The sequence below is a fragment of the Protopterus annectens genome, chromosome 5.part0, assembly GCF_019279795.1.
Source record: "Protopterus annectens isolate FY-2018-M chromosome 5.part0, PAN1.0, whole genome shotgun sequence".
Lineage (NCBI taxonomy): Eukaryota > Metazoa > Chordata > Ceratodontiformes > Protopteridae > Protopterus > Protopterus annectens.
Window position 1 is genome coordinate 1,871,579,847 of NC_056735.1, and position 22,590 is coordinate 1,871,602,436.

The following is a 22,590-nucleotide window of genomic DNA, read 5'->3' on the forward strand; positions in this document are numbered from 1 at the left end:
ATCAGATCCAGCTTTATATAAGCCTGTTTCAATTCTAAACGATGATTATGAACTATTTATGTCTATAATGGCAAAGGTGATGCCAAAACTGACAGCTATGGATCAATGTGGTTTTGCAGAAAGGAAGCATACATTTGACAACATTAACAGAACAATGATGATCTATAGGGAAGCAGAATGTAAGAATATCCCACTGGTGTTCATGGGTGTTGATGGAGAGAAAGCATTCAACAGAGTAAGCTGGGATTTTATGAGTAGGGCAATGGAAGCATTTGCATTCCCAGATAAAATTATAAGATTGATTAGGAGGATATACGAGGGATTGGAGGTGAAAATTAAAGTGGGTGGGTTCCTCTCTGATGACTTCTATTTATGCTGTGGAACCAGGCAGGGGTGCCCTCTTTCTGGTCTATTATTTGCACTGTACTTAGAACCATTGGCAAAGAAAATAAGGGACTCAGAAATTCAAGGATATAATTGGTACGGCAGTCAAGAAAAGCTGGCTTTGTTTGCAGATGGTATTATTTTATACCTGATAAAATCAGAAAAGGACATTTTAGTGTTGTGGAACATTTTGAGACAGTCAAAAATGAATGAAGGTAAAACAAAGGCAATAGCAGTAAACTATGTACCCACACATGAATTGGTTCAGCAATACCCATATTTATGAGAACATGATAAAATGAAGTACTTCAAGAGTATGAATTAAGAAGGATTCTGTTATGTATATGTGGGAAGAGACTAAGCAAAAAATAATACAAAAACTGATAAATTGGAAGATCTGTTTTATGGATATGGATAGCAAGATACAAGCAGTCAAAATGTTTTAGTCCCTTTAGTTTAGGCATATTTTAGCAACCAGAAGAAAAGTTGTGGATAGGAATTAATAAAGAGTTGAAGGATTTTATCTGGGACGGAAAGATGGCAAGAGTCAAGTGGGATAAGCTGATACTTCAAAAAGAATAAGATGGTTTTAGATTTACTGATTTGAAGGGGTATTTCAGAGCTACACAGTTAAGGCTCCCCACAAGCAGAAAGCTATAATTCAAAGCAAAAAAGGATAATGATGAAACAAGGAAGAAGCTCATGAAACATGAAGAGACTGGGATTTTGGATACAGATCATCAAGGAGAATAACAATAACCATACAGAATATTCTATTCTTAAGGTAGCCAAAAGTATTCTAAGTTCTAAGCCAACACGGGAAAGGAAAAAGGAGATTCTGCTGATGGGGATGACTGCAATTAGGGATAGAAATAATAGGCAAATTGGGTCTGGAATTTACTGGAGAAAATTGGCAAAGGAACCAAGGCACTGGGAGCGAATACTTAGAGAGGGAAATGTAATAGGATTTTGTAAAAATATTATATGTCATTTGTATATCAAACTGATTTGTACAGATGCTTGTGTCGAAAATGTATTTGTAAAGTTGCTTGTGTCAAAAATGTGTCACCAGTGTGTCCTGACGGACAGAAAAGGAATATACATTTATATCAGATTGTAACTGAGGAAATGTATATATGTTAACAGAGGATACTGGGAGAAACGAGGTTAATCTCAGTCCAGCTAACTTTGAAAAATAGTAAGAAATTAAATTACTTAATTTAGGCCATAGAGATTATTTCTTACAGTTCTGACTGCAGCCAGAGACAAAATGTCTGTGCCAGAGAATGATTTATTAGCTCCTGTAGGAAGAATGGAAGTGGTTTATTGTTTTATGACACTCACAAGCTGCAACAGATCTTAGCAAATGTCTATGTGTGTGTATTATTGATACATATGCTTGAGATTCTGGGTCAGTTGCTAGGAAGGGGGTAGCATGGGAACCAGAAGTCAAATGACCAGGGTATGTGATGTCATTCTGTAATCCATCACAAAAATGATGTTGTAAAACTAGACGAGACTGAAGTCTCATGGCACTCTGTTTTTGAAACCTGACATAGAAGAATCCCCAGCTACTTCACCTTGCTTTGCTCTAGTAAGTGAACCAAAAAATAGTAATTCTTTAGATCAGTCAGGAAAATACAGTGAGATTAGTTAAGTACTATTTTGCTGTATCTTTGTGAATCTATTCATCTGTGTTATTGTAATATTTCGTCTGATTGAAACTCTGGTGTTTATTGTAAATAGGTATTTCGTATTTTCATGTTATTTTATTGTTTATTAAATATATTTAAAACTTTCATTGTGGCTGGTCTTTTAGAAAATATTTTTAACCTTTGAGAGTACTCATATCTATTTTCTGACTCGGTGGCTACTCCTGAAAGCTTTAATGCACTGGTCAAAACACTACTATTTGTATAACTGGGTACCCTTGTAAGAGTCTTAGAGTAGCTGGCTTTGGAGTGTCTGGTGGCATGGTGGCAGTAACTACTTTTTAGTTTGGGCAGAAGTAGGCATAGCTAGTAAATCTGCAACAGCCTTTCCCAGGTGTGCGTGTGAAAATCAAATTTCAAAGAATGTGCATGTTTCAGCTGTTTGAAGCAGGGACAAGAAGCACTGGTTTCACAGAGAGGGTGCTGGAGGAATTGGCTTGGACACTCGGCAGGGGACTCAACTCTATAGCTGTCCAGTGGGCAGTCTCACTGGGGACCTTGAGGGAGACAGAGAGAGAAATCCAGACCCCAGACTGAGTGTGTTCCCCATGTGCTCTTACAAATTGTGCGTGATGCAAAGACCTGCATTTGGAAATACTGTGTTTACCTATTTTTGTTCCAAGTGAACATCTCTCTCTCCAGTGTCAGGTGTAAGGACTCAGGCTCCTTGATTACTGGCCCAGAGAGGGGATATCACATATTGGTGAGCAGTGGTGTGGATATTAATTGAACTTCTGTAGCCTGTAGGCAGTTGTCACTGAAGGTGTGTGTATTCTCAGCAGCCACAAGGTAAACATTCAGAGTTTCATTTCACAGCAGCTTTATTTATTAATTGTTAGATTAGTTTAGTAAGGGAAAGCAGGCAAATATGTCAGCAGAGGATTATGACAAGCTGACAAAGAATTAGTTGGCCAAGGTGTGTGAAGTCAAAGGACTGCTGCATGCCAAATTGACTAAAGAGGAAATGATTTCAGCCTTAGTTGCAGCTCAGACCAGCAACCAGGAGGATAACCATACTGGTGATGGGAATTTTCAACTCTCAGAAACAGGACAGTTCAACTTTTCCTCAGAGGACTGAATCTCTCTGGAGTTAAAGAGACTTGAACTGGAGGCCAAACGTTTGGAATTAGAATCAGCAGAGAGACTGCAGCATCTGGAGGCTGAAGTAAATGAGTAACAGATGGAATTAGAATTAGCAAAGAAACTGTGGTGTTTGGAGGTTGAAGAAAATGAGAAGCAGTGTCAACATGACAGGAAGATGCTGACTCTTCGCCAGGGTCATGTATGTAACGAGGAAGGGAATAACTGAACCCCAGAAGTAATAAAATTCAGTAAATTCCTTCCACAGTTTACAGACAGTGATAATTTTGATAGTTTTATTCATATATTTACAAGAGTATGTAAATAGTACAATGTTGACCAAGGGCTCTGGGTATGGTTCCTGACCCCCTTGCTCCACGGTAAAGCTGTAACTGTTGTTTCTAAATTGTCTGATATTGATTGTTTAAATTATGATAAATTCAAAAATTGTTTACTAGAATGCTTTAAGTTAACACCTGAAGCTTACAGAAAAGCATTTTGTGAGCATAGACTCACGGCAGATGAAAGTGTGTGTGTGATAATATTGCTGAGTTAAGTACTTAATTTCATAGGTGTGTGAGTGTGTGTCAGGTCATCTCTTTTGAAGGGTTGGCAGACCTTTTGGTGAAGGAACAAGCCCTTAGCACTTTGCCAGAAGAAAAGAGAAGCTGGTTTACAGACCAGGAGTGTAACTCTGCAGACGAGCTGGGGAAAAAGGGGATCGCTACTTAGCAAACAGGGCATCACTGCACAGGAAGGGGAACCCCAGTGTTGTACATGGATATAAGGGAACCCATGATGGGCAGGCTAAACTACCCCACCCCATACTCTACCAGTAACAGAGGAAGCCACTAGTTCAGGTACATGGCCAGGATCAAGGATTAAATGTTTTAAATGTAACCAGTGGGGCCATGTATCATATAGATGTCCATGGAAGAAAGGTGGAGAACAAAAGGTGGGGGAACCAGCCAGTGGGAATAACAGTACGCCAGTGGTAAGTTGTCTGTAGACAACAGGGGTACCAAATGATCTTAGTGGATGGAAAATAGGCTACTGCTAAGAGAGAGACAGCCTATGACATAACCACTATCAAGCCTGAAGTGGTTAAAGAGGAGCAGTACTTGCTTGGGCAGTCCACTCTAGTCAGAGCTTTAGGAGGGACCCCATTCCAAATGCCTTTGGCCAGGGTTCACCTTAACTGGGAGTGTGGAAAAGGAAGCAAGCAAGTAGGTGTGTTTGAGGATATGCCTGCAGATGTCTTGACAGGGAATGATTTTGATAATGAAGTATCTTGTGTGCATGCAGTTACACTCAGTCAGGCTTGGAGCAGGCATGTGGGTCTGGTAGCCTGGGGAAGACACACAAACCCCACACCTGAAGCCAGGGCTGGTGAGGTGGCTATTTCAGGGAGGGAGCTACCCTGTAGCAGTAAGCCTGAAGGTGAGCCACAGCTGCTGGTAGGTACTGATGTTTCCTTGGACAGAGTGACTGCAAGGGCAGAGAGAAGTGGTAGTACCCAGGCTGACAGTGAGGCACCGCTGTCAGAAGATACCAGACTTTCTGTTAAAGTGCAGCTGGGAAGGGTCACAAAGACAGAGTTAAGACAGGTTCAGCTCTTGGAACCTATACTAACAGGCTTAAGGGAGGCAACTGATTCTCAAGGAAAAAGGGGAGTCTATATATTGGAACAAAGAATTACTGTACGGAGAGTGGACCCATGAGGGAGGCCTAGAGGGTGAGGTAATACAGCAGTTGGTAGTGCCTACAGCCTACCAACTGGCACTTCTAGCCATACCCCATGACATTCTTTTTGCAGGTGATATGGGCATAAAGTGTAGTATTATGCAAAACTTGTATTGGCCTGGGATTGTAAGGGATGTAACATGGTACTGCAGACCTGTAAGCAATTTCAAAAAGTAGGCAAGGCAGGAGACAAGGTCAATGCTCCTTTGATGCCTTTGCCTGTGATTGAGAAGCCATTTCAGAGGGTAGCTATGGATATTGTGGGGCCTCTGAGTACCTTAAGTTTCACAGCAAAAAAGTATATCCTGGTGGTAGTAGATTATGCTACTAGATAACCTGAGGCAGTGGCTGTGTCCTCAATTGAGGCAGCGAAAGTGGCAAATGCTTTGTTAGAGATTTTCAGCAGGGTAGGTTTCCTCAAGAGAAATACTGATTGCAGAGGTGGCAAGTTCATGTCAGACCTGCTTGCTTGTCTCTGGAAGCAGTGTTGAGTGAAGCACCTAAAAATCACCCCTATCATGCCCGGATGAATGGTCTTGTGGAGAAGTTAAACTCTGCACTAAAGACCATGATACAGGCATTTGCAGACCAGCTTAAGAGAAAGTGTGATAAATATTTGCCCTATCTGCTGTTTGTACACAGAGAGGTACTCCAGGAATCCAAAGGTTTTTCACCCTTTGAGTTGTTGTATGGGCATAAGGTGAGGGGGCCTTTAGATATGATTTGTGATGAGTGGGAAGATAATTGTGAATCCCACAAGGAGTCTGTTGTGCCATATGTCCTAAACCTCAGGACAAGGGTTAGGGAGCTCATGGGCTTGGCCTAGGAGAACCTGGCAGGAGTCCAACAGCAGAAAAAGGTCTGGTATGACAGGAATGCTCAAGCCCGAGAGTATGTTGTGGGATATCAGGTTATGGTGCTCATTCTTGTGAAATATAATAAGCTGCAGGCAGCTTGAGGAAGGACCCTTCTAACTGGTAGGGAAGGTCAGTGTTGTTAACTACGTGGTAAACCTGCTAGGCAGGAGGCTGGGGCACAAACTGTACCATGTCAACATGACAAAGCCTTACCATGGCAAGGAGGTCCTTGTGCTAAGTATTTGCAGTAGGTGGCAGGAGGAGTCTGAGGGGGATCTATGGCTACACTGAGCCATCCAGCAAAATGCCAAGTTACTAAGGTGGAGCCTAGGTTTGCAAGCATATGGCATGACAGTGCAGCTCTGTAGGGGGTTCAGCAATGTCAATGCAGATGGGTTCTCAAAACAGGGTATGGGTTAATGGATTCCCAGACAGGCCCACTCCTCTCAAGCAACATTTCTCAAGGGTCACTTGAAAAACTAGCTTACGTCTTCAAGGGGGGGGCAGATGTGACAATGTGAGGTATTGCCAGCTATGGCAGGAGAAGTAGGGCAGTGGATGTGTAACATATGCCAGCAGAGCTAGCTGGAATTTTGTAAAGAATTATATGTCATTTGTATATCAAACTGATTTGTAATGATGCTTGAGTTGAAAATGTATTTGCAAAGTTGCTTGTGTTAAAAATGTATCAACAGTGTGTCCTGCTGGACAGAAAAGAAATATATATTCATATCAGACTATACTGTGATAACTGAAGAACTGTATTATGTTAACAGAGGATACTGGAAGAGAAGAGGTTAATCTCAGTCCAGCTAACCTTGAAAAATAGGACACAATTAAATTACTTAAATTAGGCCATAAAGAGTCTATCTTACAGTTCTGACTGCAACCAGAAATGAAATGTCTGTGCCAGAAAATGGTTTATTAGCTCCTGTAGGAAGAGTGGAAGTGTGTTATTGTCTTATGACTTCTAAAAGCTGCAACACATCTTTGCAAAGCTCTATGTGTGTGTATTACTGACACATATGTGTAAGAGTCTGGGTCAGTTGCTAAGCAAGGGAGTAGCATGATGACCAGATGTATGTGATGCCATTCTTTAATCCACCACAAAAATGCTCTTTTAATACTAGATGAGACTGAAGTCTCATGACACTCTGTTTTTGAAACCTGACATAGAAGGACCTCTCACCTACTTCATCTTGCCTTGCTCTAGTATGTGAACCAGGGAATTGTAATTCTTTAGATCAGTCAGGAAAATATAGTGAGATTCAGAGAATTGTAATTCTTTAGATCAGTCAGGAAAATATAGTGAGATTAGTCAAGTACTATTTTTTCTGTATTTGTGTGAATCCATTCATCTGTGTTATTTTAATATTTCCTGTGATTGAAACTCTGGTGTTTATTGTAAAAAGATATTTAATATTTTCATGTTCTTTTATTATTTATTATTAAATATATTTAAACATTTCATTGTGGCTGGTCCTTTAGAGATTATTTTAACCTTTGAGACCAGATGGCTTAATGGTTAATGTCTTCACCTCCCATGCACAAGGTACAAGGTTCAATCCTGACCTCCGACCAATGCCTGTTTGGAGTTTGTATGTTCTCCCTGTGTCTCAGTGGGGTCTCTCCCATGTCCAAAAAACATGCTGAGTGTTTCCATCTCAAACTCACCAATGAATGGAGCTGAGGGCAGCAGCACAGACTCTACATGGTGCCCTATAGGAGGAAGAGTTGTACAGACCAACTGCTTTGGGCAGCTACTGTGGTGCACAGTATCCTCAAGATAGGAGAACGTGGATCACAGACAGCATACCGTGGCAGGGCTAGCCACTCGAAAGGGTAAAATATGCCTCTAGGTAATTCGGTCATGTTGACTAATGTCACCAAAAATGGGCATGGGTAGATACCGGTGATAGGTGGGTTGAGGACCCGGCCTACTCTGACCCACGCCAGGGACCCTTGCTAATGGTGGGAGAGGTATATCTGCCCCTACTGGCCAGTGTGCACCCGCCATAAAGTCCAGCAGTCCTGGGTCAATGAACTGAGAACTGCTACACTTGATGTAAGTTCACTGACAGGACGCAGCTTGGAAGTGGAGGACATGATGATACAGAGGAGGCTGGACATCCTATGTATCCAAGAGATGAGAAGGAAGTGCAGTGCGCAGCAAAGCCACTTGGCTTGGGATCCAGACTTTACTACTCAAGTGCGGGACAGGCTAGAAATAGTGTAGGATCTGTGGTGAGAGAGAGGCTTCAGAAAGTAGTGAGGGATATCATCAGAATTAATGACAGACTCATGGCAATCAGAATCCAGTGTAATGATAGGGCAGTATTCCTAATTGCAGCCTATGCCCCACAGCAGTGTTGTGATAGTGAGGAAAATAGTGCATTCAGACAGCAGTTGCAGAACCTACTACATAAAACAGGACAACATGAATTGGGTGTTGATAATGGGTGATTTGAATGCACATATTGGAACAGACAGAACAGAATATAAGGACTGCCTTGGTCCACATGGTTGAGGCAACAGTAATAAAAAAGGAGAAGGCATTCTAGACTTCTGTCTGGCAAATGGCTTGATGGTAGCCAGCACAGTGTTCAGAAAGAGAAAGACAGTCACAAGATCACATATAAGAGTAGCCAACATGCAACTCAGGTAGACTTCCTCCTAGTAAGGAAAAGGCAATGGGGTAGAATCCATGATTGCAAAGTCATCCCCAGTGAAACAGTCGGCCCACAGCATAAACCACTAGTTACCGCAATCAACTGCAAGCAGTGGTCAGAGAAGGCTCTAAGGTCAACAGAGACCAGGCTAAAGACCTGGAAGTTGACTGGAGAGAAAGTACAGCAGTTCAAGGAATTACTCAGGGCTCTAGCACCCCAAGAAGAGAAGGAAATAGTTGGGGTTGAAGAAGAGTGGAAGTGCCCAAAACAGCATGTGTTAGGACTACAGAAAAGATATGTGGCCGAGCCAGGTATGGAAAAAAGGTACATAAGGATAACTGGTAGCGGAATGCAGAAGCCCAGGAAGTCATCAAAAGAAAGAAGGAGTGAAAGATGGGAGATAGAAAAGACTGACCAGGCTAGGAAGGACTACTGTTTGGCTAATAAAGAAACTAAGAAAGAAGTTTCAATAGCAAAGAATAGGGCTTCAGAGGCTCTCTACCAACTTCTGGAAAGTGACTCAGTAATTGGCACAAAGAAACTATATCACGTTGCAAGGCAAAGACAGAAGAATAAAGATAGTCAGACACCCTTCATAAGGGATGCTAGCAAAAACCTGCTCACCAGTCCACTGGACATCAAAGGCAGATGAGGAGTATTTCCAGCAGCTTCTGAATGAAGAAAATGGCGTAGAAGCTGTACTGCCCCAAAAACAGCCTATGATGAGAGAAGAAGAGAAGCCCACCTTAGAAGAAGTAAAAACAGCACTAAGGAAGATGAAGTCAGGGAAAGCAACAGGCACAGATGAGGTCTCAGCAGATATAATAAAGATGCTGGGTGGGATGGGGGATAAATGGCTCTTGAGGGCACAAATAGCAGTGTGGAGAGAAAGGCGTATCCCAGATGACTGGAGAATAAGCATACTCATGCCAGTGTAGAAGAACAAAGGGGAGATCCACAACTGTGGGCAGTACAGAGGCATCAAACTCCTACCACATTTCATGAAGGTTCTGGACAAGGTGATTGATAAACGGATACACAGAGTAGTAGAATGTAATATGGGAGATGAGCAGTTCAGATTCAGATCAGGATGCAGCACAAATGACCCAATGTCTGCACTGAGACAGATACTTGAGAAGAAGCAAGAGATGAGGAGAGGGTCCAACTGGGCATTCCTACACTAAGAGAAAGCATAAGACAAGGTCCCAAGAAAGCTGATCTGGGCAGTACTGCGGTGGTTTGAAGTCCCAGAAACATTGGTAGAATTAGTGCAGGCTATGTACAAGGACCCAGTGACTCAAGTACGAATAGTGTTCAGTTTCACAGAGGGGTTCCCAGTGGGAGTGGGTGTACACCACAGTTCATCTCTAAGACCACTGCTGTTCATACTTGTGATGGACTACATTAGCAAACAGGTTAGAGGGAACAGATCAACAAAGCTGCTGTATGCAGACTATTTGGCAGTACAGGCAGACTCTGAGCTAGAACCTCAGCAAAGGATAGGAGAATGGATTGCAAATTTGAAGGCACATGGGATGAAACTAAGCACAGATAAGATGGTGGGAATGGCAGCAAATTGGGGAAATCAGAAAAAGCTGAGAATAGAGACAGAAGGGAAGATACTGGAACAGGTAAACAACTTCAAGTATCTGGGAGGGGTGGTTGAGGAGAAGGCTAATCTGAATGAAGAGGTCAAAGCTAGAATCAGAGGGGCTGCAGCCAACTGGCATAGAGTATCAGGTGTAGTCTATGACAGAAGAATGCCAAAAAAGCTGAAAAGTAAGGTGTACAAGACAGAGGTGCGACTAATACTACTGTACGGTACTGAAACCTGGGTAGTAAAGGCAGAACAGTTGAAGAAGCTAGAGGTGATGGAAATGAAGTGCCTGAGAAAGGTGGTAGGATGCACACTGTAGGACAGATGAAGAAATGAGGACATAAGAGCAGAAGCCAAAGTAGCTCCGATTGCAGAAAAGATCAAAGAGAACAGATTACGGTGGTTTGGGCACATGTGTAGAAAAGCAGAAGACAATCTGGTGAGGAAGATTTGGGACAGACAGGAAGAATGTAAGAGGATGCGAGGATGTCCAGCAAAGAGGTGGATGTATTGTGTGAAAGAAGATATGCGACAATCAGGCATGAGTGTTGAAGAAGGCATGAGTGTGGCACTGAATCGAGAGAGTTGGTGAGAGTTAACACGATACCCTGACCCCATGTAGAAAAAAATGGGAAAAAGGGGGCTGATGATGAGTACTCATATCGATTTGGTGACTATGTGGCCACTCCTGAATGCCTTACTACATTGGTCAAAACACTACCATTTGTATTAATATTAATTTCATTCAGTATAAGTGGGTACCATTGTAAGAGCCATAGAGTAGCTGGCTTTGGAGTATCTGGTGGCAGTAACTACCTTATAGTCTAGGCAGAAGGCGGCATAGCTAGTAAATCTGTACCACCCTTTCCCAGGTGTGTGTGTGTGTGTGTGTGTGTGTGTGTGTGTGTGTGTGTGTGTGTGTGTGTGTGAGAGAGAGAGAGAGAGATAGAGAGAAAATCAAATCTCAGAGTATGTGTGTCAGCAATTTGCAGTAGGGACACACTCCTGAATGCCTTACTACATTGGTCAAAACACTACCATTTGTATTAGTATTAATTTCATTCGGTATAAGTGGGTACCATTGTAAGAGCCTTAGAGTAGCTGGCGTTGGAGTATCTGGTGGCAGTAACTACCTTATAGTCTGGACAGAAGGCAGCACAGCTAGTAAATCTGTACCACCCTTTCCCAGGTGTGTGTGTGTGTGTGTGTGTGTGTGTGTGTGTGTGTGTGTGTGTGTGTGTGTGTGTGAAAATCAAATTTCAAAGAGTATGTGTGCCAGCAATTTGCAGCAGGGACAGAAACCACTGGTTTTACAGAAAGGGTGCTGGGGGGACTTGGCTTGGACACTCAGCTGAGGACTCAATTGTATAGCTGTGCCAGTGGGGAGTCCTATTGGGGACCTGGAGGGAGATAGAGAGAGAGAGAGAGAGAAAATCCAGACCCCAGTCTGAGTGTGTTCCCTGTGTGCTCTTAAGGGAAATTGTGCTTGATGGAGAGAGCTGCATCTGGAAATACTTTGTGGATCTATTTTTGTTCCAAGTGAATGCCAGTCTCCAGTGTCAGTGGTGAGAATTCAGGCTCCTTGATTACTAGCCCAGAGAGGGGATACCATAGTCACAATGAAGGTTTGTCTCATCTGGGCTCAAATGGTGAAACACGATTGCTTTATGCAGGAATGAGGTATAAATAAGAGGTTTTCTTATTCTTTTCTTTTCTTACCTTTAGCAATCGCTTTAAAAACACAGAGGATTAAGTAAATGTCACAGTAATTCTTATCTCTAAGTGATGTAAAAGTGTTTGTCATTCATGCTAAATTGTGGGATGACTGACAAAGAACACAAAGTTGATAACTCAGATGGAAGACATGGGGATCTACCTTGAATAATTCTCTTTTATTATCTGTTTAAAAGGATCTATCTGCCCAGTTTCCTTCACAGAAGAATTAGATTTTTTTTTTATTAGAGTGTCTGCCAAGGGTTCAGCTGACGTAACAAACAACCTGAACTAAATTTAATTTGATTTCTTTAATTCCAAAATAATTATGGCCAATCTGCATGAAGGATAACAATGGATGCTTCCCTCTTTATTTAAGTATCACATCACTGTTGTGTTGTCTGTTATAGTCTCAAGGATACATGGTCTTAGGGCTGACTTGAAATCTTTTGGTGCCAGGTGGATAACCAAGTATAGACTTTTCTTTCCTCTTGGATGGAGTCCACACACTTTGCACATTTAGGCAATGGATATTTGCTGTCCATACAGAATCCACTGAGTCTACCCCTTATTCCTTGTACTGGACCCTGACTTAGGATCAAATGGGTAACCCTTCTGTTGACCTCTATGTTGGTGGCCATCTATGGATGTCATTTTGCATGAGGTGATGGATACCTCTACCTCTTCATGTCTTCTCCAGTGGGTGAGCAAGCTAAATTCCTGACAATTATGGCAGTCCTTAACACTGAGCTCTTATCCCAGGTAACACAAGCAATGCTGGTGAAGGTCCTAGATAGACATGTAATGACGACACAAAGGATGTTATGATCTATTCTTTTCAGATATGAAATGCGGTCACTTTCCAATGATGAACATTAGTATCAAAATCCAAATTATGTGAGTAGCAGAAAAGATCTGGGGAGCACACCTCCAAAATCTGCTGCAGCATGTCATGCCATACACTGCTGGAAGGAACCCTTCCCCCGCATATGAGAGCTACAGATTAGTGTTGCCTCTTACCTGTTTATTTTCTGGACTATATGAAAACTTGTGCACTCATCCGGTAATCAGATATGACTTTACAGACTCCAGTATTCTGTTTGCTGTGGTAAACAGAATATCAGTCTGTAAAGTCACTGCTTCCAAACATTAATTTTCATGCAAGCACCACTTCAGTGTGATACAACAATGTTCTAAAATAGGCCAAGATCGAAAAAAAAAAAAGGCATCACATGTCCACCAAGTTTAAATAGTCAAGTTCATTTACGTCATCAAATGAGCATTGTGTGGGGGTGCTTTACACAGGGCAAGAGGTGGTGAAAGGATGGAACAAGAGATGTATCTTTTGTTTATTTTTTTTTCTGCCTATTACAGGTTTCAAGAACTAAGTCAAGTTAGGTGACAACAGAAGAGGAAATCCCAACAGTTACTCAATGCAAAGGGCATCCAAAGTCAAATCCAAGAAACTGCACTTGAGGCCTACCTTAGAGTGCCTCTTTCATTAAATCCAGTATCAAAATAATGAAGACAATGTGCAACATAATTGTAGTTATCATAATGGCACTGTACAAAACCATCATACAACCTATGTATGATATAGACATTTTGTGAAGCTAGCAAGCAGCCTGCACCTCTTTTTCCCTCCTTCAAGCTGAAGGAAACTTTTATCAAGACCACATGCTTGTAACATAGTCACCTTCTCAAATTCTAGTGTCAGAAGGACAATTGAAATAGGGATTAATTCTTTCTCTGATTACCTGCTCAATCCACCTCAGGGGTATGGGGGAGCTGCAGCCTTCCTTCCCTAACACTCAATGAGTGTAAAGCAGAGAACCTAACCCTGAACAGGAAACCATTGAACTGTAAGACATGCTTGCACATACTTACCTGTAAATAACCACACTTGCACACAACATTCACACCTAAGGGTAATTTGTAGTTTTTCCAATTTACCTAGTGTACCTCTTTGGGATGTGAGAAGAAATTGGAGCACCTGGCAAAAGACTACAGAAAACAGGACAAATGTGCAGACAACTCAAAGAAGGCAGCCCAGCCAAGAATTGAACTGGAGAACTAAGCACTGTGAAGCAGCAATGCTGATCACTGTGCCATTAACATTTAGTATAGTTCTGGTCACAGATCGAAAATAGGAACACAGGAAAACTAGCTGAATGGACACAATGAATTATCTCCTTAGGATGGATAAGCTATTGTCTGTTGCAAAGCAAGGCACAGCCACCAATGTCAGTTCACAGTAAATGAAAAACATAATTCTTCCACTGGACTGCCACACAGTGAACAATATTTATAGTTGCTTATTTATTTGTATTTCCTACCAGGAAGGCAGAATCATCCTATAATGAACATTTTCAACCATAACTCAGGACAAAGATTTTAACTAATAAATAACAGCTGAGGCAATATTCTCATGCAAAAGTTGGCAACATAAATGTATAACAAATCAGCAGGCATAATGTTCACATAGTCCTTATTACATGTAACCCACAAGAATAACAGATAAAGTGCTGAATTTAAGAGATTTTATTTATAGCACTAACAAGCTGTCTTACTATGCCAGTGAGGTAGGACAGTATTCTTAGATGTATTAAAGTTCTGATCCTATAACCACAAAAACTCACAGTGTTTTAGCCAACAGTCACAGTCAATGTTAGGGAAACTGAATCCAGGTGCTGTGTAACACACCTTTAGATGCTCTGATAGGAAACATTGGGATACATACAAAGTGTTGTCAGCTATCTTGAACTGGTAATTTTGCACTTAATGCTACCTGGAAGGCGGGAGTCTGTATGCCATTATCGTATATTACAAAGAATCCTTGATATGGAATAACACATTCACTTACCTCTCTTTGAAAGCCTTTTCTGCCATTGCTCTTGCAGCTCTCTTCACTTCCTCCGGAACTGCATCCTTCTCTACTTGAGAAACCTGGTATACTGTATGCCCAGAATCCAAACGATAGGGTCCGCCCATTCCACCAAGACCAGCTGTGTCTCTGCCACCTGCAAGACAAAGGCAGGAAAATGCAAGGATACTGAAAAGCACAGAAAAAGCTAATCAGTCTATGTAACATACATGTAAAGTGCGAGTGTATTCACCACTAACAGTAGATGCTTGAATGTAGGATTACTGCTAACAGATGACAAATATGGTTAGAATACACCCATTAGGCAGACATCATCCCTTGGCCTGATCTATTTCAGCAGTGGATATTCCTTACTAGCATGCCCTACTCTTTTTTTTTTTTTTTTTAATACCAGCAGAGACCAGAACAGAAGTAATGACCAATGAGTGCTCCTGGAGAAAGGTCATGTGGGTTAAAAATTCAGAACTATTTTAAAGTACCTAACAGTAATACCTAATACTATGACTTTACAAGTACTTATTTACTAAGCCATTGACTGCAGAGGATCTTAAGAAGCCTAGCCTGAAATTCCAATAGTAGTTTTTATCCCTTTTACAGATGGGCTGAAAAAGAATATGTAGGGTCATTTACAGGTTTCCCCTATCCATGAGAAACTTGGGTGGTAAACTAGGGGTGAATTTCTGGTTACCTCTCCATGCATCCAAATTATATTTTACTGGATTAAGAGAAGCACTTGGCTTTATGTGGAGTGGAAGAAAGTTCCACAGAAATGGTATGCTTTGTTAAAAATTCATTTTGCAAAAGAGATTGACATCCCTTGAGTGGGTGTTTATGACACCATTGAACTTTTAAATGTGTAATAGGTCTGACAGAAAAAGAGTTTATTGAAGCTCTATAAAGGAGGCAAAGGTCACCTCTCAGTAACCTGTACAAAACTGAGAAGAAGGACAAGGCTATAAGACAACCTAGGCAGTTTTGATGATTTAAGCCTTGATTTTTTTTTCAAATGAGAAAGCACTATGGTCATTCCAGTTGTGACAAGTGTTTGGACTCCCTCAAAAACTGGCGTAATGAGTGCCACATAGTGTGGAACAATTACATTCCTGGAACTGAATGCAATGCAAGGGGAGTTATACTTGCTAAGGATATGATTATACACTTCTGGGCTTTCAGTTTTAGACCATGACTTTGTTTGGGACAGGCCTTCTTGGAAGATATTTGCATCTTCTAGGGAGTGATGTCACCAAGTGTGCCACTATCTGCAAACTTGGTCAGACAAAAACCCTTATATTCCTGAACTCTAAGAAGTAAATGTCACACAGAAATGGCCCAAGAACTGAACATTGGGATATACCACTAGTGACATGTCTTTTGAAGAAGGCAGAGCTGCCCACTCTAACTTCCTGGATTCTACTTCTGAGCAAATTTGCTATCCAATAAGTTACATAGGAATTAACATTTAGCCCGGAGAGTTTATCTATGATATCTGAGTGTCAGATGGCATCAATTGCCTTTGTGAGGTCTAGATATGCAGTGTCCACTGTTTCGCCCTCATCCATTACTTCAGTACCTTTTTCAAAGAAGTCAACCAGGTTAAGTAGGCAGGACCTGCCCCTGATTAATCCCAAATGGGTTTTGACGAGATTCAGTAGGTTACCTATAGTCTTGTTTATTAATTCCATAGTGATCCTTTCCATAGTCTCACAGATCAGGCTTATGGGTTTAAAATTAACTAGGCCTGTTGAAGGCCTACCTTTGTGTAAGAGAATGACTGTTGCTGTCCACTATTCATCCAGCATGATACCTATTTTGAGGCTGATAATGTCTGTATGGATCATACAAGTCATGTTTTAGGCTGACCAACAGGCAGCCCAGTATATTATCTGGCCCAATTGATGTAGTGTTATTAGCTTAGTGTCTTGAGAACTTTTGAGGGGGGAGTATGTGACCTGAGAATACTGGAAAGGACAGGGGGAATGTCTGAGTTATATTTGCTGAGAATGCAGTGTCATTTACTATTAGCGCAGCACAGTGTTGGGCATGGTTTCTGAGATTTTTTCACATTATTAATGAAAGTTTTGTGGTTATCCTTCATCTGGTTGGTTATTTTACCTCTTCTGGCTTTGACTGATTTGATCAGGGTCTGGAGTTCCAGTAAACAGCTAGAGCAATTTTTGCATCTTGATATTATATTTGCATACAATGAGTTTTTTTTTCTTTTATTATACAGCCTGTTTATATTTGGGTTATATCACAGAGGTTTATTTTTGAATTTGGAATTATATTTATTTCTGAAGGGACAGATGCATCTATGCAGCTATTTACTTGTGTGTAGAATCTGGCAGAAAGGATTCCTCATAAGCAGTCGGGTCATCAAAATGGAAGTGGATTTTGAATTTAGCCGGGTCATCACTCAGTTTTGGAAGAATTGCCTTCACATAATCTCTGAATACCAAGGTATTAGAAGATGTTTCAGGCTTCAGTCTTTTGGTGATGGTCACTGATTTGTGGTCTGATTTGACTAGGGAGGAAGTTAGAACTGGTGGGGAGCAAAGCTGCTCTGTACTGGTAAGGTCATTATCTTGTCTACCGGTTCTATAGATGAAGTGTTTTTTTTTTTTTTTTTTTTTTTTTGAGAATATAGAGATAGTGTAATTTTTATCCCACTGTATAATGTGTTGGGTCTGACTTGTGACAGGCATTGAAACTCTGCACTAATGGAGTGATTTAATGGTCTTGTACCAGGTCTCAGTAATGATGCATATGTCAATGTTTCCCTGGGTAATGCGTGCTTAAATGGAGTGGAGTTTTTTGTTTAGGTTCCTAGCACTGAACAACAATACTTTAATGTCATCTAGATTCTGTTTGGTTGTGTTGGAAGCTTAAGTAGACTGACATGGACTAAAAAAGTCACTATGGGTTTGAGAAAGATTTATCTGATAAATAAAAGCCTTGGGAGGAGAGGTATGGGCCACCCTTGGCACAGCAGTTTGGAAGGTCTACCATCTCTTCCCAGGCTGATATAAATATTGTACCCCCTTTGAATGACATCAAAAGTTAGACCAGTTGTTGAAATCAATAATCTTTTGTTCATGTTGCACCATCATTCTTGGTGATGATATTATGCTGCTCATGGCTACGTTCATACCAGCCTCAGACACATATTCTTTGAGCTCCAATATTTCTTTCGTCATATAATACAAGGAGGTGTTATGTGTGTACTTGTGGTGTAAGACTGGAGTGTTTGAGTGATGTGGCAAATCTTGCAGCCTGATAGGCAATTATGACCCTCTCTTTGCATAGCCTGATGAGTTGTATATGTCATTCCATCTCACTACGGAGTCATCTATGACTAAGTTATTCAATAAGTTTAATGAAAAAATGCCCTAAAAGAAGATATAGGTAATAAAGCGCACTTTAGAAAAATACAAATACTCATAATACAATATAGCTAGATTACAATAATACCTTTTGTAGAACATACAATTACCTATACACAAAGACCACAAGACCTACACATTAAATAGACTCAGTGAGGGTGATGACGGTTTGTAGGAATCATTCAGGGTGATAATTAAAAGTCTGTACTGCAACAAAGGTCCGATATCTGAAAATCATGATTATACTCAAAACTGTACTACATGCATTATTATGATCACTGCTGCAGTTTTATAAATCTGGTTGGTTAAGAGAGTACCAAGTAGTGTATCCTTATTTTCTCAGCTGCCAGAAAAGGGTGGCTGGACTAAGGCAACATGTCCTACAAAACAAAATTATTAAGTCTTACTCTTTCCCTGTAATAGATATCTAAAGTACATTGTTTAGTAAATGTTTAAAGTAGAATTATAAACATTTTCTCACTCTTACTATGATATTTTAGACAGAACGAATGCCCCTAAATCAAAATAATTATTACTTATTTAAACATGTTTTAACCCAAAATGACATGAAGGGGTGGATATAATGATGTGTTTTTTGTTCTTAAGCTAAGTATTCTCTTCCTACAGACATTACACTACATTACAGCAAAACTTCCTTTTTCAGGGACAATCCAGGAACACTGTCTGGTTAAGTAATTTAACTTGGTGTCACAAAGAAGGCAAATGAAAGCTGATGGATTCAAATCATGGGCTACAGGGAAGCAGCTTGTTAACAGCTCATAGCCTTTATCATCTGTGTTAACCACCAGATAGGACTTCTCATATTAACATTTTATACTAAGAAGTCAAAAAGAGAGTTCTTTTTCTTTTGCCACTGATGTATTTGTCTTTAGTGAATGTCCTGATAGACATTACTGGTCTGGCATGGGGTTCAGAAGTGAAAATATTTGTTTTCATGTCATCTGTGATGTCATACTGCATAAACACAATCCTTAGTTTGAAATTACTTAAAATAAAACTAATTTTTCATGAAAATTAATCATGAGTATCTTGTTATTTTGACAAAAAGATGATTGAACTGCAATTTCCATAATTTAGCAAGAAACTATAAACTGCAGATCAAGAAAATAAATGCATCCCTCAAAGGAAAACAGAGAAACTTTGAAAAGTTTAGTCAGTCATGTCAAAGTGTTTCAAAAGGTAGAATAAATCATGCTGCAATAGAAGTATTATTATTTATTTTATTTATTGACATTTGATTTAATTTTGAAAGACTTAAAAGTATTTAATTATTTCATCTTTCAAAAACAGGAAAAAAAGATATAATACCAGCATAAAAGGAAATTTTTAGGATTACTGGGGACCATATATTTTCATTTATTAATTCTTTACAAAAACAGGTGCGTCAGTTTTGATGTCAAGCTAAGGAAAACTGATTTAAAGATGTTATGTATTTTATTCTCTCTCTTTCTTATTTCCTACACATTTGGTCTGTAAAATGTATAACCTTGAGACCTTTTACTATAGTAAATGTAAAATAAGATGAAAGGAAGGGAAATGCTTGATTTTTACAGTTTGAAATTTAAAATATAACCTTTTGCATCTCCTGTGCTAACAGGTCATAAAATGTAATTACAGTGTACATTTTGCACACATATTGACAGCAATGTCAATTGCCCACACTAGAAAATGACTGATTAATAACAGCAGACACCACAGAGGAGTATTATGGAGTCAGCATCAGCTGATCTTCAAAGTGAACTATAAAAAGGAATTATACCCCCTTAAGACAGCTTATGGGACAGTATAGACAGCAGATATGATGCAACACATTGTTAACACATTGAGCTAGCGTTATGGTGTGGTCTCCTTGGGGAAAACTGCTTTTACTGAATTCAGAAGAAGGAGAACAGTATTCAATAATTGTAAAGCAGCAATACTTCAAGGTTGCCTCACATAACATAGAACAAAGGTTATTGGAGTACAAAATAGAACATAATGGAAGATGTGCAGGCAAAAGAGGCAATTACTACAAAAAAAGTCCAAATGGGCTTGCATAGACTATGGCTAAGGCAAATCGGTTTCAATTGGTACCTCCCGTGTGGGATGGGGGGGGGGGTTCAGATGGAAACACATGCATGTGGCCGATTCCTCTGGCGGATGCCATGGGAAACACCACACTGTGCTTCCTGTGCATGGGTTTGCGGCATCCTGCTGACATCATCCATTTGCAAAAGTGAGGGGTGATGCAGCAATCACTACTGATGAAAATCCTACTCACAGACTGTTGCTGAGCAAGAATGAAGGTTAGGACTTAATTAGGAAAAGTCAAACAACCTATTATAGCTGTCTAAATGATGACCCCCCTCCTAGCCAACCCTCACCCCTGGGTGATGGGGGATCAAATGGGCTGATTGGTTGGAAGGGGGATGCTGAATTGCAGACGAGGCAAAATAATAATGATAAAAAAGAAAGACAGACATTCGTTACCCACTGATCTGGAAGGAGTGGCAAGAAGTAATAATGAGAGACTGATCTCCTCATTTCAGAAGGGCACAAGGTGATGAGAAATCATGCTGATGAATCAAGAGGAAAAAGATTAAATAATGGGTAAAGTCTGTGGAGAAATTTAAAGTATATACCAAAGGCATTCACTGGAATGCTGCTTAACATAGGGAATCTGTCTATTTACAAGAGAAAGGAAATCAAGCAAACTGAGCACAGAGAGATTCTCTATCTGTCAGATTCAGTTGATGAATGTTGCTAAACTTCAGAAGAGCTCCAATGAATAGAAGCAATGCCAAAGAAACAGAACATTAAAATGAGTTGAACATTTTATTTGTTAATGCTCATCTTACTGATGTATATATTTTATTTAACATTTGTATACCAGGAAAGTCTGACTTGGAAAGAGCCAATTTTCAGTGGAGGCCTGGAAAGAAATGCACCAGATGCATGTCTTTGTAATGTAGAAGGAACCAGGAGCACCTGGAGGAAACCCACATGAACCCAGGGAGGACATACAGACTCCACACGGAAGGCACCCCAACCAAGAATCAAACCAGAGAATCTCTTGGTGTGAGGCAACAATGCAAACCGCTGCGCCACTGTGCCTCTATCTTTTCTTTAGGTCTGGGTTTTGCCTATAAAGTATACTAAGAGTATGGGTATGTCTGTCTACATAAACATACAATGTTTACAAAGAGTACATTGGCTTCCTAATTAGAGTATTTTCCCAAGGGAAGGAGTTTACACAGCTACCAATTACAACTGTCTGTAATAAGCAATTTGAGGAGCATTAGAGCATGTGCAATGAGACTGAGGGGGCAACAGAGGAATGGGATTGCAATTGAAAATTGCAATTAATAGTGAAAACCCAGGCAGCAATAATCAAAGACAAGTTGTTGCTTACTTGGTCTTCACAGCAAAGTATATTGTGCTTCTGTAGAGTAAAATTCTTGGTACCTGTATTGCTGCATGACCAGAAGATCAATGCAAGAGATACGTACCTCAGACTTCCTCTTTCTAATACAAATTACCAAGGAAGCAAATACTATTATGAATGTTACAGACAACATGTCTGTGGGGCTGGCATAATAGTTTAGGTCTTTACCTCACAGATACAAGGTATGGGGGTTGATTCTGACATCTGGTTATAGGCTAGGCTTGTAATGGACTGCTAGCCTAATGTTTACCTGCCTGGTTGATATAATGGTTAAGGCATTTACCTAACAGACAAGAGGTGCAGGGTTTGATTATCACCAAAGGAAATTGGCTAAGCTTAAAATAACACACAAGAGCAGCTAGCCTAGTACTCACCTATGAAACAAGGATTCTTATTTGAGAACGAGATATTCCAATCTGTAAAACTATAATTTATAACAGGGTTTTTGTGTGTGCTGACTTGGGAGACTTGAAGCCACATACAATTAATTGCACTTTAACTGAAAACAAACCCAAAAGCAAATGTGGGAGTTCTAAGGGAGGTAAGGGAAATACCTGAACAAAGCCATCAATGGTAGGGCTAATAGCATTGAAACACGAAAGTAGGTATTATGGGAAGCACCAATAATTCAGGGGCAAGCAACTGGTGCTACACCAGTGCGAAAGGTTTGTAAAGGGCATAAGCTAGTGAAGTAAGACAATTATATTCGATTCTCTTTTCACTTTATGTTACTTTAGTCCACTTTTGCATTTATTTTAACAATAAGACCAACTAATGATTTAAAAGACAGTTCTCTGCAAATGACTAAATATCTTTGGTCTTCTATGGGAGCCTTATATACCCATATATCTTTCTGCTTATTTATTTGTCTGTATAGTGATCTGACAACATAACAAATGAACTCTATTTCAAGTCGAAATTCTGCAAATATTTCAAGTGACTGGGTAAAGATGGGTCTTTTACAGTTCTGGGATAGCAGTGAGAACGGAATAAGATGATGTGACTGATACCACAGGAGGTTATGACATGCTTGTAGATGTTAGCTTATTTGGGTGTAAGAGACATTCCCAATATCATTTGGCAAAGGAGTTCCATATGGAATATCAGGGGTTACTCTACTCCTAAA

At 40.3% G+C, this 22,590-nt stretch overlaps 1 protein-coding gene across 1 annotated transcript in view; it reads right to left on the bottom strand.

Annotated features, from left to right (window-relative positions):
• Window positions 1–22,590, bottom strand: part of VWA8 (von Willebrand factor A domain containing 8) — a 3,458,065-nt gene that overhangs the window by 420,291 nt on the left and 3,015,184 nt on the right. The window contains exon 39 of the mRNA XM_044071701.1: window positions 14,619–14,775. Within this exon, the coding sequence (XP_043927636.1) occupies window positions 14,619–14,775 (157 nt within the window). The remainder of the gene's footprint in view (window positions 1–14,618; window positions 14,776–22,590) is intronic.